The following is a 16274-nucleotide window of genomic DNA, read 5'->3' on the forward strand; positions in this document are numbered from 1 at the left end:
ACTAGAAAGTAGAATGTGACCACAATAAAGGCTGAAATGTAAAGCACTTTTTTTTTTTAAGTTTCCAAAACTATAAAGTACTTTAGAATTAAGGAGGTCAGCATTTTATCTAAAAGTACAAATGATTTAATATCCAAAGAAGTAAATTCCGTAAGAAGAGAGGAATAGAATGAACATCCAAGTTTTAGAAACTGCAAACGTGACCTTTCATGTTTGAAATATATAATAGAGAACAAAAACAAACTGACCATCTTTTGGGAAACCTGGGAACCCATTACACTTTACGTCAAGTCTACAAATTTTCTTTCCATATTCTCTAGTTCCCAAAATGATTTCATAGTTGATATAAAAGCAGCGCTTAGGCAAAGGTCATGAAGGGTCAATTTACACAGGAAAGCCAAAAACTATAAAAAAAAAAACCGACAAAAACCAATACTATCATCTTAGAACCTATCTGGTGGCCCTGATCTTTTCAAGCAATCAAAACCAGATATTCCCAGTCAGGTGAAATGCATAAATATAACTTCAGCTCTAATCCAGAAATATATTGGTTGTCACTCACTGAAACTATATAATAATAATAATAAAACCCAGCAGTTAAAAAACATAACTACTTTATAGTAAATATCAATGTCATTCCTGTTTCAACCTGACTTCCCATTCAACCCCTAAACCCCCAAACTTGAAACTAAGTACAATTTCTTGAGTAGCTGGAGTGTGGTTAAGGAAAGGAAGCTATGCTTGTTTGTATGGAATCTGCCATTTCCTCCCTGCCAAAACACTTGTTTAAAAAGTCATGTAATATTTCTATTAAATTGTAAATGCAGCCGACAAGGAAATGGCCTACTGGCAGTGTATTACCTTTGTGGCAATGCCAACAGGCCTACAGCAAAATAGTGCACATGATAATTTCAACATGCATTCCCAAATAACAAAATTGTGCTCTACATAAATACCACAGAACCTGAGCAAGATCCAGAAAAAGCAATGGGAAAATTTGACCAAGCTTTCATGCTTGCCTATATCAATTGTATGTCATAACTAAAGCAAAATAGAAAAGCATCTACATATGTCCAAGAAGCTTGTGAAGTTAGATCATATAACCCTGGGAAAACTATTGCAACTTAAATCTGTGTATTTCTTGTTAACCACTGTAACAACTCACTAATAAAAACTAAGAAAAACTGTGGGTATCAAATGAACCAAAATGTACTAACTACGTACAATTCCTTAAAGACCATAATGCAACTTATTAACAGGAACATATGTTCAGTATAAGCCACAATTGTTATGTTAAATTACTTCTCCCTTTGATATCATTCATTTGATTACAGAATTTAAGTGATTCACAAACCTTCCAATTAAAATGCTGACCTTCAGTATGTAAGTCACTTACTGCAATGCTTATAGTCACCTCTGATCATTTATCCTTTACCTTTCATTACATAGCACAACTACATATAATTAGGCTATTTAAATGATCACAGATGTAATAAAGATGATTCTATTTATGTAAAAGTTTGTTGAAAACTAAGTTAACATAATTAAATCATTAATCTGTGATTAATATAATCCTCTAAGACAGCTAGAGAATTCTATTCTGCAAGAATTTAACTAATATTCATATATTTTAAAGTCAGCCTTATCAACCTTCGTTTTTTTAAATGTCTGTCCAGCCATAATTTCAAAAGTCAAATTTGCTATAGATAGCATTTCTCCAAATATTTTAAATTTTTAAATGTTATACACTTGAAATTACAGTCATAAACTGCCTTCAGATACCTTCCAACCTCCCCCCACACACACTGTAAATATTTGTTTTCTAAAATAAATGCCAGCTAAGCCTAAACAGCTTCTAAGGCTGGTTTAAAAACAAAACAAAACTTAGCTAAGATCAATATAGTAGGCCTATACAACTGCTTTTAAAATATATGTCTTCAACAAGACTTAACAATTATATCCCACTAGTGTCCTGGTGCATGGATTCATGCACATTGAAAGGATATTAATTAGAAGGTGGCCGGGGGGGTGGGACTGGGTGAGATGGGCTGGACATGCCCTGGAGCCAACCTCCCGCAGTCCCTCCCCAGCTGGCCGCACCTGGGGCTGCACCGCAGCTTGAAGGGCATCTGTGGAGTGAGCGAATGCGGGATTGGCCGAAACTGGCTTTCCAACATCCCCTGAGGGCTCCTGGAGTGTGAGAGGGTGGTTCTCAGGAGACACACCCTGGAATCAGGCTCCCTCCTTTCTGGTTTCGGAGTGCGTCACCCAAGAACCGCCGCTGCCAAGTCACCGCAGCTCGGCAGCTCCTGTGTTGAGCGTCTGCCCCCTGGTGGCCAGTGCACGTCATAGCTACTGGTTGGACAGTTGGATGGTTGCTTAGCCTTTTATATATATAGACTAGTGGTCCAGTGCATGAAATTTGTGCACATTAAAAGGGAATTAGAGGAAATATTTTAATATTGCAATTTGCCCTTTCTCTATAATAGAAGTATCTGAAAGAAAATTAGTAAAATGTATATGAAAATCTTCCTCCTGTCCGAGTCTAGGGCAGTGATGGCGAACCTTTTGAGCTTGGTGTGTCAGCATTTTGAAAAACCCTAACTTAACTCTGGTGCCGTGTCACCTATAGAAATTTTTTGATATTTGCAACCACAGTAAAACAAAGACTTATATTTTTGATATTTATTTTATATATTTAAATGCCATTTAACAAAGAAAAATCAACCACAAAAATGAGTTCGCGTGTCACCTCTGACACGCGTGTCATAGGTTCGCCATCACTGGTCTAGGGCATGCCACAGGACCCAGAATCAAGTCCCCACCCACCTGCATGCACCTCGAAATCACATGAGACCCAGACCCGGCTGGCCCCCACCTCCATTGGGCGAGATCCAGACCTGGCCAGCCCCACCCCCGTCAAGCCCCACCAGGCGGGAGCACAGCCACAGGTCCCCCGTCAAACCCCGCCATGTGGGGGGCACGGCCTGAGGTTCCCCCGTCAAGTCCCATTGGGCGGGAGGCGCAGGCTCAGGTCCCCCGCCCCGGCCCAGCACCAAGCAGCTTCAGGTCCCTGCTGATCACTTGTTACGGGAACCCTGCCTCCGCTGTGGGCACAGCCATCTTGTGTTACAGGAACCCTGCCTCCGCTGTGGGCACAGCCATCTTGTGTTACGGGAACCCTGCCTCCGCTGTGGGCACAGCCATCTTGTGTTACGGGAACCCTGCCTCCACTGAGGGTGCAGCCATCTTGTGATGGTGTGACGGAGTGAGGGTCAATTTGCATATTACCGCTTTATTAGATAGGATTAGCAAAACCAAAGCTACTGTCCAGAAGCCAACACTGCACAGTGCTCACACTAGTCTTTCTGATCTCCTTCAACAAGGGAACAGGATCAGAAAAAAGTAAATTAATTATATAAATTTAAAAGACAGGCCTTTCACGTTGTATTTGGCTAGTATTTACTTAGTTACATTTCTTAGTTTATTTTACTAACTCTTAAACTGTTATAAATACAAAATTTATTATTGTAAGAAAGAAGAATGTAAGCTTGCCAGAGTTCAATATTAACACCCGAGAAGTATCTTTGAGATAGGAAAGGGAATCGAACACATATTGAACAGAAATATTTATTGGATGCTCTTATGTATAAGTCACTCTGCTAAGTTCAATTAGACACACAAAGTTGAAATGAAACACACTTGTATTTAAAACTTAGATTTAGTAGGGGAAATAAGACTACATAATAACTAAGATAATACACAGTAAGTTTAAAAGTGCCATAAGAAAGTCAAAGAAAAGGTGATGTGAGAATTCAGATTTTTTTAAATCAATGGAATGAGGAACTTTGGACAGTAACTAGCAGACCTAAAACTATCCTTTCCAGAAGTAAAAGAATATTGGGGGGAAGGGAATCATAGAAGCCATATACATACATATTTAATCTGTTTCCAGATTAAAACACAGAACAGTGATGTGCAGTGATCAAGTACACAGTAAACAAAACCGTATCCTTAATATGCAACATAATAAGAAACTCTTTTGAGGGTCATTGATTTTGAGAGTCACAGTTTTCAATCTTTTGAGTCAAAAAACCCTTGTTTCAAGGAGTACCTATTTTTATTTGATAAAAATTATGAGCTCTAGTACCAGAAAAATGCACAACTGCACAAACACTAATATTTAAATGCAACTTCTGGGGGTCCACTAACTCTGAATTCTTTGCCCCAGAGAAAGCTCATGCTACTCTCCTTTGAATCATGGTTTCTATCACTGGGCCAGCATATAGTGAAAATGAAGTAGAAAACATCCGTATATCAGTCTGACCTGAGGTTAGAAAAGAGAGTCAGTCCACTTGTATCTCTGTCCTCATGGGCTCATTATTTCCATATTTTTTAAATAAAGGCTGAAGAAGTCATCTCAGCAGCCACAAGAAGGGCTTAAAAGCTGTCAGCAACCTCCCTTGGCTGGCATTAGCCTCCTTTGGGTACTGTGTAAAATCCCACTATCTCCAAGTCTACTGGATACCCTAAAACAACTTCAGATGATGTTAAAGCAACTGATCCTTTCCATACCCAAAAGTTCCTTAAGTGATGATGGTAAATATTATTAACTAGGAACTCTCTACAAGAACTTGAACTAAATTATTGTCACAACTCTTTGTAATACCTTACGCAATAAAACAAATTTAAAAAAAATTATTGTCGCAATGTAAGATTTGAAAAGTAACTTAATAAGGCTACTTAATATATCTATGTTGTTACCATTTTACATTTATTGCTCATTTACATAACTCTCAGAAATGGACATATGAAAATGCTTTAAAACTAACTCATAGATAACAAAATTGTTTCAGGACTTGACGTAAGACTTCCAAAGCCTGATTCAGTGATTTTTTTTTTCTCTAATGCAAGTTACAAACTAATACTGATCATGAAATCAATTGAACAGATTTGAACCACCTGTATTTTTTAATAAAAAGATGAAACAGAATAAAAAGAAAGACAATGAAACGTGACTCTGATAGAACAGAAATCAAGGTGAATCACATAGTAAAGATAATACTGTTTTATGTATTATGTACCAGTTGTGTGTGCACACACAAAAATGGGTCACAGAGTGAAATATATTTCATACTGTGAATCACAATCAAAAGAGCCTGAAATGAAATGCCACCTTATAATCATTAATAAATCAACTTAAATTGTCTCCTGTAAATGCTTCCACACAAATATAGAGAAATATTGTCTCTGTCAGCATCCCATATTAAAATCTTAAAAAGATGTATTTTAGTGTAATTCTTTCTCAATGATTCTTACTGTAAGCAATACAGTACTTAATAAAAATGTCTCCAAAACTACAATTTATATTCATGTAATTTCTATGTCAGTAGGAAAATGATGATTGTTTCCTCAATAGTTACCAAACTAATCACATTTACAAAGCACTTGGCAATATCAATAGTAAAGTTTGAATATAAATTAGCAGTGGGAATTTATCTTCCCTGTGAAACCCTCCGGGGTGACCTCAGCACGCTCAACCAAGAGAAGCTGAGATCTATTTATTCTGTTCTCCTTCTTGTTCATCTCTTCAAAAATAGTAATTCCAACTGGACAGAAATATGTTGAAACTGTCTCTGTAATAAACCTTAATCCCCAATTTAGGGTTGGAATGCTTACTACTCCCACATGTATTAGGACCGCAGGGCAGAAAACTCTAACTTTCAAATAGAGTGAAAAAACTGTATGTCCTGGAAGTAGTACTGAGATTCTCCAATGATCCAATTTGTCCTACTCCTCTAGATCCTTGGCTATTTCTGATCTGAAAGTGTGGTTAGTAGAATCAGGTTATCACCTAAAAGAATCCAGTAGAAAAATGTAGGAAATATACAGGTAAGCAAAAAGGCAATATGAAATAAAAGAAAGCACAAAGAAAGGAAAGCTAAGGTGGGAAGGGGAGTATGTAAGCATTCATGTCCACGTGTTGCCAGTGGAGCGAACAAAGAAAGTAAAGGCAGGAATGAGAAGAAGAGAAAAAAAAGGAAGATGAGGATACATTCAAGGGAGAAAAACAACTGATATATGAAATGACAAATAAAATTCTCACCTATAGCCACATGATCCTATGTAATCTGTAACATACGTACATATAATTGAATAAAAGTTGTAACAGTGTATGTATGGTCTTATATTCCAAATAATAGAATGTATATCTACCCCTATTAAGCCACAGAATTCTAACATTAGAATTCTAGTTATCACTGGACTCAAAAGTTCCAAGAGAACAGGAAACGTCTCTTTGCTTACCACTACATCCTCAAAGTCCAACTAGTGCATAATAAATGTGCACTAAAGATTTGTAGAAAGAAACAAAGGAAAGAGGAAGAGGAGTAAAAGAATACAGAAAGAAAATTTCAGGGTACTTGAACTCAAAAATCAAACATCCATAGTTAAACGACATTTACTTTCTCTAACGTGAATTAACCAGTGCAGAACAGCAGAGACACCCCAACTGATCCGGTTTGACTTCTCTACCTCCACATTAAAATATGCATTTCTTCCATTTTTAACATTAATACTTAATCAATAATATTTTAATATTAATGACTAAATTTTGTGTGAGTGATAACAGTTATATCCTACCATAAAAATGTACACAATTACATGGCACATAAGTTTCAAGAGTGTTAGTCTCATTACTAAGGTGTCATTAAAATTATATTTTTAAATACTATCCAAAGAATTTAAAATGCTGATTTATAACCGTTAAATATTTATACAAGTTCAGAACACATTTATTGCATAAAACAAAGTAATATATGGGTGGGCAAAAGTAGGTTTATAGTTGTTTGTATGGAATAATATATAATACAAGAATAGGTTTACTCACAACTGTAAACTTGCTCTTGCCCACCCCTTAGTATATAATTAACTACAAATGAGTAATCCTCTATTTGTAGACCTGCAAGTTATAAACAGAGAGTGAAAACTATCTGAACCAAAGGCCTCCCAAAGGACTGACTACCAAGGAAGAATTTACAAGGAGACTTAGTATTAGAATTGGGGTGCTTAGGTTTGATGGAGGGATACAGTGATAGATATTTAGGAAAAGGATGCTATTCACTCATTTCCTGATTTTTTTAATAATTATATTTCCTAAAGGGGTGAGGAAATTGCTCTCCACAGAAGTCTGTGGTTAACTGAATTCAAAATTAAATTTTTAAAATATTTTATTTATTTAACTTACTAAAATTAACTGGTGACTTCATATTTAACTTTTAAAAATAAACTAGGTTTTAATAAAATTTGTTTCAGTTAACATTTTGAGCAGATAGATTTACTTCCATTTGCCATTACTCATTAATCTTAATCTAACAACTGGAAAAAAATTTATAAGGCCATTTTCAGTCCTCTGTTTAGAAAGTTTTACATATTTTAGTGTGTACTTCATCAGTGTCCTTTACTACACCGATAATTATTACTATCTACCACAGTAAAGACTTGATTTGCATAAACTACAAATATTTCTTTTAAAGAAAAAGTTCTATCAAAACCAAAAAATTTAGCCGAAACCGGTTTGGCTCAGTGGATAGAGCGTCGGCCTGCGGACTGAAAGGTCCCAGGTTCGATTCCGGTCAAGGGCATGTATCTGGGTTGCGGGCATATCCCCAGTAGGAGATGTGCAGGAGGCAGCTGATCGATGTTTCTCTCTCATCAATGTTTCTAACTCTCTATCTCTCTCCCTTCCTCTCTGTAAAAAATCAATAAAATATATTTTAAAAAACCAACAAAAACAAACAAACAAAAAAAAAAACAACAAAAAATTTAGTTCATCCCTTGCCATCAAACAAATCCAGTGTTTTTAATAGCTTTTTATTAGGAAATTCCTCCTTGAATACTGATACTCTAAATATCTCTTATTCTCTCTCAGGAATGATTAAAGTACCAATATTTGACAAAATGATATACTAAAGGCATGTAAAACAAATTACCTCAGCCTTCACACCTTCAAAAGACCCATTCTCAATTAACTGCCAAGTTCCAATTTAATATAATTACTTTCCTTTTCTAATTTAGCACCATCTTTAAGTTTTCACATCCTTCTGGCTATGACACTTGAAATATATGTCTTTCAAAAGCTTAATCAGTAAAAAGCACAATATTAACTAGTGACTATTCAGGCGGGAGCAATTCCCTCTAAATTATCCAAGTAGATACACCTCCTCTTGTCCCTAATTCTGGATGACCTAAGCAAGCATGGTTCTCAAGCAGGCCTGGAAATGGACATACTCAAGGGGTGGTATGTCTGAAAACAATACTAGGAAATCAACTCCTAGTTCATTCAGTCTTGGAGTCAGCATCACTGTTCTGGAGTTGTTCCTGTTTATATGCATCTAGAGGACAGGCATCGCAGAAAGAGGTACATCCTGGTGAGAATGGCCAAAGGTAATTTCAGATAGACTAGTTAGGATCCTTACTCCAATCAGGCAATATCAACAGTGGCTGGACACCCCACCCTGACCCCAGGATGTGGAGGCGAGGGAAGCTGCCCCCCAACATCCTAACTTAGCCTCCTGTTCTACATAGCCATCTCTATGCAGTAAATTGTATGATATCCTTTAGTTGTATTAACAGAACTAGCTTTCTCTCCCTCCATCAGTTGTAGTGGTCTTTCCATCAATCACCTCTTCATTCTATTGTGACAACTTTGTCGACTACTGATTATCTCATAAGCCTATATTGCTACCAAAAAGTAGGTGGGGAACAAAACACAAAAATTAAATCTGTCTATATTTCCTGCCCCCCTGGAACGATCTCAGAAGGCTCATATTTTAAATTAATAATTATAATGATGACATAATACGGTTGGTAGATTTCTTATTTTTGCTGGCCACTCCTCCAATTGCATACAGATGTGATACACAGTTGACCCTTGAACAGCACAGGTTTCAACTGCATGTGGATTTTTCTCAATACGTGAAATGTATTTTCTCTTCCTTATGATTTTCTTCAACATTTTCTTTAGCTTACTTTATTGTTAAGATACAGTATTTTAAAAAGATATAGCATAAAAACTATAACATAAAATATGTTAATCAACTATTTATTTATATGTGTTAATCAACAATAGCCTATTAGTAGTTAAGTTTAGAAAGAATCACAGATTTTCAACTACCCGGGGGGTCGGCACAGCTAAGCCCACATTGTTCCAGGGTCACCTGCAAACACAGAAGGTATTTCTTTGGTATCTAGGCAAGAACATGGACTAGCTTGAGTTCATATCTCAGTGCTGCCACTTACAAGTTGTGTCATCTTAACAAATAAACATAATCCTTTAAATATCCATTTCATCCAACCCACTCATTAAAATAAGGATTAAAATATTTATTTTACTGAGCTGTTAAAGCAGAAATTTTAATTTAAAAAGAAAACTTCAATATTTCACTCACTGATCAGAGTTTTATATCCTACCAGCTTTCTCATACCTTAACTACCACTTTATCTGCTCTCTAATCTCACTGAAAAGACTGATACTCTAAATTAATTGGTTTGGGGTAGGACTCAGACATCAGAAATTTTTCAAAGCTCCCCAGGGAACTGCTATGCAGCAAAAGTGAAGAACACTGTCTTACTCCTTGATCCCTGCATTTCCTTATACTCTCTCCTCTCTTTCCAGACTGTACCCCATTGGTAACCCTGAAGTATCCTCTGAACAGTATTCTTAAATGCACTACAGCCCTGTCCTTCTAAGATACTCATTCATTTTAACCCAAACCTGGGATCAAGGCCATAATGCACTCCATTCCATGGCTGAGCATTCCCAGAGGAAAGCCCACAAACCAAGATTGATAACACTACAACCTCCACTTTCCATCTTTAGCTGGGACTTCAACATCTTGTTTCTCTCTTGGACAGCTTTCTTTTATCTTCCCATCCCACCCACCCCACCCCCACCCAACTATTCAAACCTTGATGAAGCAGTAAATATTGTTAAATTTACTGATGATATCTTTTTAATATTCTTTGTGACAAAATGGGAAATACACATAATGCACATGTGCTCCATGCAGAACAATGCTTATCTTAAGGAAAAGCATTTGTGTGACTGAACGGCAAGCTATACAAGCTGCAACTATTTTTCTCAAGGAACACCAATTTTGCTTGAAAAAATAACTGACAGGAAAACCACAGCTATTCAAACTTGGTTATTTGACAAGACATCTTCTCAAAAATGAACCAAGTGAATCTATCATTTCAAGAAAAACTGTAGTATTTATTTACAATGATAAAATCTGAGCTTTCAAGTGAAGATTCAACTTTTGGAAAACTTCTAACTGCAACACGATCTGGATAGTTTCCCAAGACTTGCAGTTCATGCTCTAATTTGTAAGGTAGTTCACAAACATGAGATAAGTTAAATAATGATAATTTAAATAGCAACTTAAAACCATATGGTGCTTAGAAATGCATAAGGCAACACTTGATAAAATATCCAAAGAACTGTAGAGTCAAGGGTTGCCTATACACAAATTATAAAGGACAAGAGAAATCAACTTAGGTAGTAACTATCAAGGAAGAGTCTACTGAAATAAAAACTGAGATGGGACTTAAAAAATGGGTAGAATTTCAATTGGTAGAAAAAGTGAGGAAGGCATCCTAGAAAGTCTAATTAAAAGATAGATTAGATAGATAGAATTTAAAGAGATATAATATCTTCAAGTATATTCTTACTATTTCATATTGTTAAATCAAACTGTCAAGTGATATTTTAAGATCTTGGAAGGTAGGGCCATATATTATAATTCTTTGCTATCTGCTAGAGAGACTATTTGAATAGGAAAATAAATTTACACAAGGAGGAAGCAGACAGTAATAGTCTAAGTCCTGGGACAAGTCCCAGCTCTGGCACTGATTTAGCTAGGTTACCTTGGGTAATTTCGTTTACCTCACAAAGCCAAAGTCAAATACACCTAGTTGGAGGATCACCCTAAAAACATTCTAACTAAAAGTACCAAAGATAACTAATATAAAATAATCAGATAAGAAATGAGAACCTGTGTTACTGATATTATGCTGACGTTGTACATATTTTTCAAGTTATTACCCAACAAATTCATGTTGTTTTTATTTTTCATTTTAGCAAAGAAATTCATAAGCAGAAGAGGATAATACATATTCTACACCACTGTATTACTCAAAAAACTCTCTTTAAAGTGGCAAGCAAATTTATTAATATTTTAGGCATAGTGCGCTGTACCTTTATTATTGAAATTCAATCCATAACAACATTGCAGCATCAGAAATAATTACAATTTATTCTTCTCCAGATATTCTAAAATACTGCATTATTTTTCCTCCTATTTACTTCACACATTTCTCCAGTCACCCAGATACCATCCTCTCTCTTTACACACACACACATGCACACACACTCACACACACTCCTCTCTCTCTTTCTTCCTCTTTGTCCTTCATTCTTATATCCCTTCTTGAGGTGATTACAGCCACTAGAGGGCAATAAGTTTACAAAGATAAATACGCTGATCTATAATAAATTGAGATTCATATACTAATAAATGTAAAAACTGTATCATCACAAACCCTAAAGCATAAGCAATTTGACTTGAATATGCAAAGTATGTACTTCAAATTCAAAAATTATCCTGGAAATGGTGTTCATAGAGCATATAACATCCAATAAAAAAGACAGTCCATTTTCTTACTAAGCACTAACTAAAGAAATAAGATTAATTTGCTAACAAGTACACAGCGATATTAGAAATCAGAATTTTAAAAATACTGTATTAGCCTCAGATAATAGAAGAAAAGGGGAGAAACAAAAACACAAGACAGGCAGCCCTGGCCGGGAGGCTCAGTTGTTTGGAGCGTCATCCCATGAATCAAAACGTTGTGGGTTTGATTCTGGTTGGAGCACGTATGGGAGGCAATGTTTCTCTCCCCCAACCCCCCAACCCGAATAAATAAATATATTCTAATGTGAGGATTTAAAAACAACAACAAATAAACAAAAACACAGAAAGGCAGAATTTGTAGGGTGAGTAGAAAAAAAAAGAACTGATTTCTTCCAATGCCTCCATTGCAACATGGAGAAAACAATGAATTAAGGAATGTAGTGAACTTACCAACTCTTTCTTCTATTGAAAAGCCAGGGAAATTTTTACAGATATATCTTGTGGGAGGGAACCAGTGATTGTAGAGAGCATATATAGCTTTCACTTCTTTTCTCACAATTAAGTATTTAGAGGGGGGAAGTTAACTGTCACTATTCTTTGACAGATAATTTTACCATTTTTGCACAGAACCTAAATTCAGATGAACGTATTTAATTTACTTTATATTTACTTACACTGACATTACAACACTGCAATGCTTAACAACATTGACATTTTTAGAAAAACCATCGTTTTCTTACCCTCATTGGATGAATATCAGCATAAGGAGGTTTTCCTTCAGCCATCTCTATAGAAGTAATGCCAAGAGACCAGATGTCAGCCACACAGTTGTAGCCTATTTCTTGAATTACCTCAGGAGCCATCCAAAATGGAGTTCCTATCACAGTATTGCGTTTTGCCATTGTGTCCTACAAAAACATTATACAGTCATAAATACTAGTACAAAAATACTGAGGACTCTGTTTGCCAGCATACTCTTAAAATTATGTATGTGAGAATCTCAATACTACAGATTACAGATGAAATTGACTATTTTCCTAAAATTTCAACTAGTTATAACATGACATATTTAGGAATTTTGATTTCTAAAGTAACCGAGTCCACAAGTAACTTATCTCCACTATCGTCATTAAAGACAGTACAATAACAAGGAAAGTTACACAAATTAACCCATGTAGCTTTCCTTTTCAACCACTTAAGCATTTCAATGACTACATATATTTTCATATTTATTCAACGTTTCATAAGTTGTAAATAAAACTAATAAATGATACTCTAATTATGGCTCCTTCTACCCAAGTACAATGAACTTACACATTTCTTTCCATAACCCCAAAAAGTTATTAAAGCTGAGACACAATCAAACCTAGACATACAAGCCAAAAGTATTTCCAAAATTATTATACTTACTGTTAACTGACCAGCCACGCCAAAATCAGCCAATTTTGCATGTCCTTCTGTATTGAGAAGAATATTTCCAGCTTTTATATCTCTGTGTATTTTTCTCATAAAGTGTAAATATTCTAGTCCTTTCAAAGTAGATTTAAGAATAGTTGCAATTTCATCTTCTGTTAACTGGAAAGAAATATTTTAAAAACTTGATTGAAATAACATGTTAGGTAAACTCTTACAAGAGAGCAGGGTAATAAGCACTCCTTTCTGATGACCATGGAACCTGTAGGACAGTGATGGCGAACCTATGACACGCGAACTCATTTTTTTTGGTTGATTTTCCTTTGTTAAATGGCATTTAAATATATAAAATAAATATCAAAAATATAAGTCTTTGTTTTACTATGGTTGCAAATATCAAAAAATTTCTATATGTGACACGGCACCGGAGTTAAGTTAGGGTTTTTCAAAATGCTGACACGCCGAGCTCAAAAGGTTCGCCATCACTGCTCTAGGAAAAGGCTACAAGGTAAAAATCTGAGAACCTCTTCTAGTTCTTTGATAATCTTTGTCACTCTAATTACACACTTTACTAATGAAAGAAAATGTCATCATCAAATTTCTCCTTTCTTTAACATTATACATGTCATTCCTAAAGCACGTAACATCCCAAAAATCAACAGGACCCTAAGAAATCAGTGTTTTCCACATCTTTTAAGAATGAGGTGCCGAAACCGGTTTGGCTCAGTGGATAGAGCGTCGGCCTGCGGACTGAAAGGTCCCAGGTTCGATTCCGGTCAAGGGCGTGTACCTGGGTTGCGGGCATATCCCCAGTGGGAGATGTGCAGGAGGCGGCTGATCGATGTTTCTCTTGCATCGATGTTTCTAACTCTCTATCTCTCTCCCTTCCTCTCTGTAAAAAATCAATAAAATATATTTAAAAAAAAAAAAAAAAGAATGAGGTAGCAATATTATAGCTATCTGTCCTGAAAAAGTAAATTCAGACACTCTTCCCTCGGGTGCCTCCTATTCTTTCTTTTTAAAAATAGGGTGCTTTTTGATAAATTGGTGTTGATTTTTAGAGAGAGAGGAAGGGAACATGCCCTGACCAGGAACTGAACAGCAACATTTCCTTGCAAGAGAAGACCACACCCAACCAACTGAGCCATACCCACCAGGGCGCAAACCCATTCTTGATGAAAATAAAAAACAACAGTTTTACATAGAGCAGAGGAAAGGTGAAGGGTGGACTGCCAAGAGACTCTTGCATGAAGCACCAAAAACGCTCCTCCTGCTTGTAGCCAGGGCATTCCTCACCCACCCACACCATGGATTTCTGACCCTAATAATGAAAACTGAAAAATGAACACGTCAGAGACCAACTAGGAAAATGGAAACACAAACTTGAATAGACACTTCTCCAAAAATATACCCATGGCCACACATGAAAAGATAGATGTTAAACATCATCATCATTTGCCATTAAGAAATGCAAATCAAAACTCCAACAAGGTACCACTTCATGCCCACAAGGATGGCTATAATAAAAAATAAAGCTGTGTTAGCAAGCATGTGAAGAAATTAGAACTCTCATACATTGCTGGTGGGAATGCAATATGGTACAGCACTATGGAAAACAATATTTAGTTAGTCAAAACACTGAAAAGTTAAACATAGAATTACCATATGACCCAGCAATTCTATTTCTAGTTATATACTCAAAAGAATGGAAAACTGGTTCTCAAACATCAATGTTCATAGCAATACTCTTCACAATGGCCAAAAGTTTAGTAACAACTGTAATGTCTATCAACAGATGAATGAATAAACAAAAATAATATATACATACAGTGTACTATTCAGCCATAAAACATGAATAAAGTACTGGCATGTACTACACTATGAATTGACCTCAAAGACATTATGCTAAGTGAAAGAAGCCAAATATAAAAGGGCATGTATTGTATGATTCTATTTACATGAAATATTCAGAATAGGTAAGTCCACAGGAAAAAAAGCTGAGTAGTGGCTGCCAGGGGCTGGGGAAATGGGAAGCAAGTGCTTAAAGGATGAAAATATTTTAAAACTAAATACAGGTGGTGATTACACAACACTGTCAATGCACTAATACCACTGAATTGTTCACTTTTAGAAGATTAATTTTATGTTGTGTTAATTTCACCTCAATTTTTTAAAACCCTGACCATATTAAAATCCCTAAGCAAATTGGAAGATGGCTTAAATATATAATATCATAACTATATTATACATGTCTATGTGTATGCAGTACTTTTGAATAATGTGTTTGCTTTGGATAAATGTGCTTTCTTCATAAAAAAAAAAAAAGAAACAAACAAACAAACAACCTGGACCTCCTTCTGTTAACTCCTAAAGTGTCAATCTCCCTCTCCCTTTTCAAATTAAAACATCTTAAGATAATTCCAAGCCATCTCTTAATCATACTCATCAGTGATAACCTAAAAATCTTACTTGATAACTAATCCAGAATGCCAGTTACCCATTCAATAAATATTTACCAAGCACTATCTACATGCCAGAAATTACAACATTTGCTGGGGATAAGGTAGTGAACAAAACAAGAAGAGTCCTTGCTCTCATGGAGCTAATATTCTATAGGGGAAGGGATAATTTGATGATAATTTGATAGAAAAGAGTGTAATACAAGCTTCCATTCAAGATGGCCAGAACCACATCAAAATTACAATAAAACTAAGAACTATCATTCAGAACTGCCTGAAGTCTAGCTAAACAGAAGTCCTACAACTAAGGACATAAAGAACCACATCAAGACTGGTAGGAGGGGCACAAGCACGGAACGGGCTAGTCCCACATTCACGTGACAGTTAAAAATAGGAAGAGGTATCTCAGCTGCCGAGGTGCCCTCTGAGAAGAGGAGATTCCCAGCCCACACCAGGCCCTCCATCCCAGGGTTCCAGTGGCAGGAAGAGAAGGTCCCATAACTTCTGGCTCTGGAACCAGCAGAGATTGTGGCTGAGTGAGACAGAGGGCTGCTGGAGTTACAGAAGTGCCTCTTACACAGGTCACTTAATATTCTGCCCTAATCAAAAAATGATGCAACATCCATCCAGTCATTCATACTAATACATGGATATGTCTTAATTGAAAATTATTTGTGCGATAGTAGTATTTTAACAATCCACTTGAATA

At 36.0% G+C, this 16274-nt stretch overlaps 1 protein-coding gene across 4 annotated transcripts in view; it reads right to left on the bottom strand.

Annotated features, from left to right (window-relative positions):
* Nucleotides 1-16274, bottom strand: part of STK3 (serine/threonine kinase 3) — a 226744-nt gene that overhangs the window by 157577 nt on the left and 52893 nt on the right. For all 4 annotated transcript variants that reach the window (XM_036337848.1, XM_036337845.1, XM_036337847.1 and 1 more), the window contains exons 5-6: nt 13104-13268; nt 12434-12601 (exon numbers count right to left, since the gene is read on the bottom strand). In XM_036337848.1, coding sequence (XP_036193741.1) covers nt 12434-12601; nt 13104-13268 — 333 coding nt within the window. The remainder of the gene's footprint in view (nt 1-12433; nt 12602-13103; nt 13269-16274) is intronic.

Source organism: Myotis myotis, unplaced genomic scaffold (assembly GCF_014108235.1).
Source record: "Myotis myotis isolate mMyoMyo1 unplaced genomic scaffold, mMyoMyo1.p scaffold_m19_p_16, whole genome shotgun sequence".
Taxonomy (NCBI): domain Eukaryota; kingdom Metazoa; phylum Chordata; class Mammalia; order Chiroptera; family Vespertilionidae; genus Myotis; species Myotis myotis.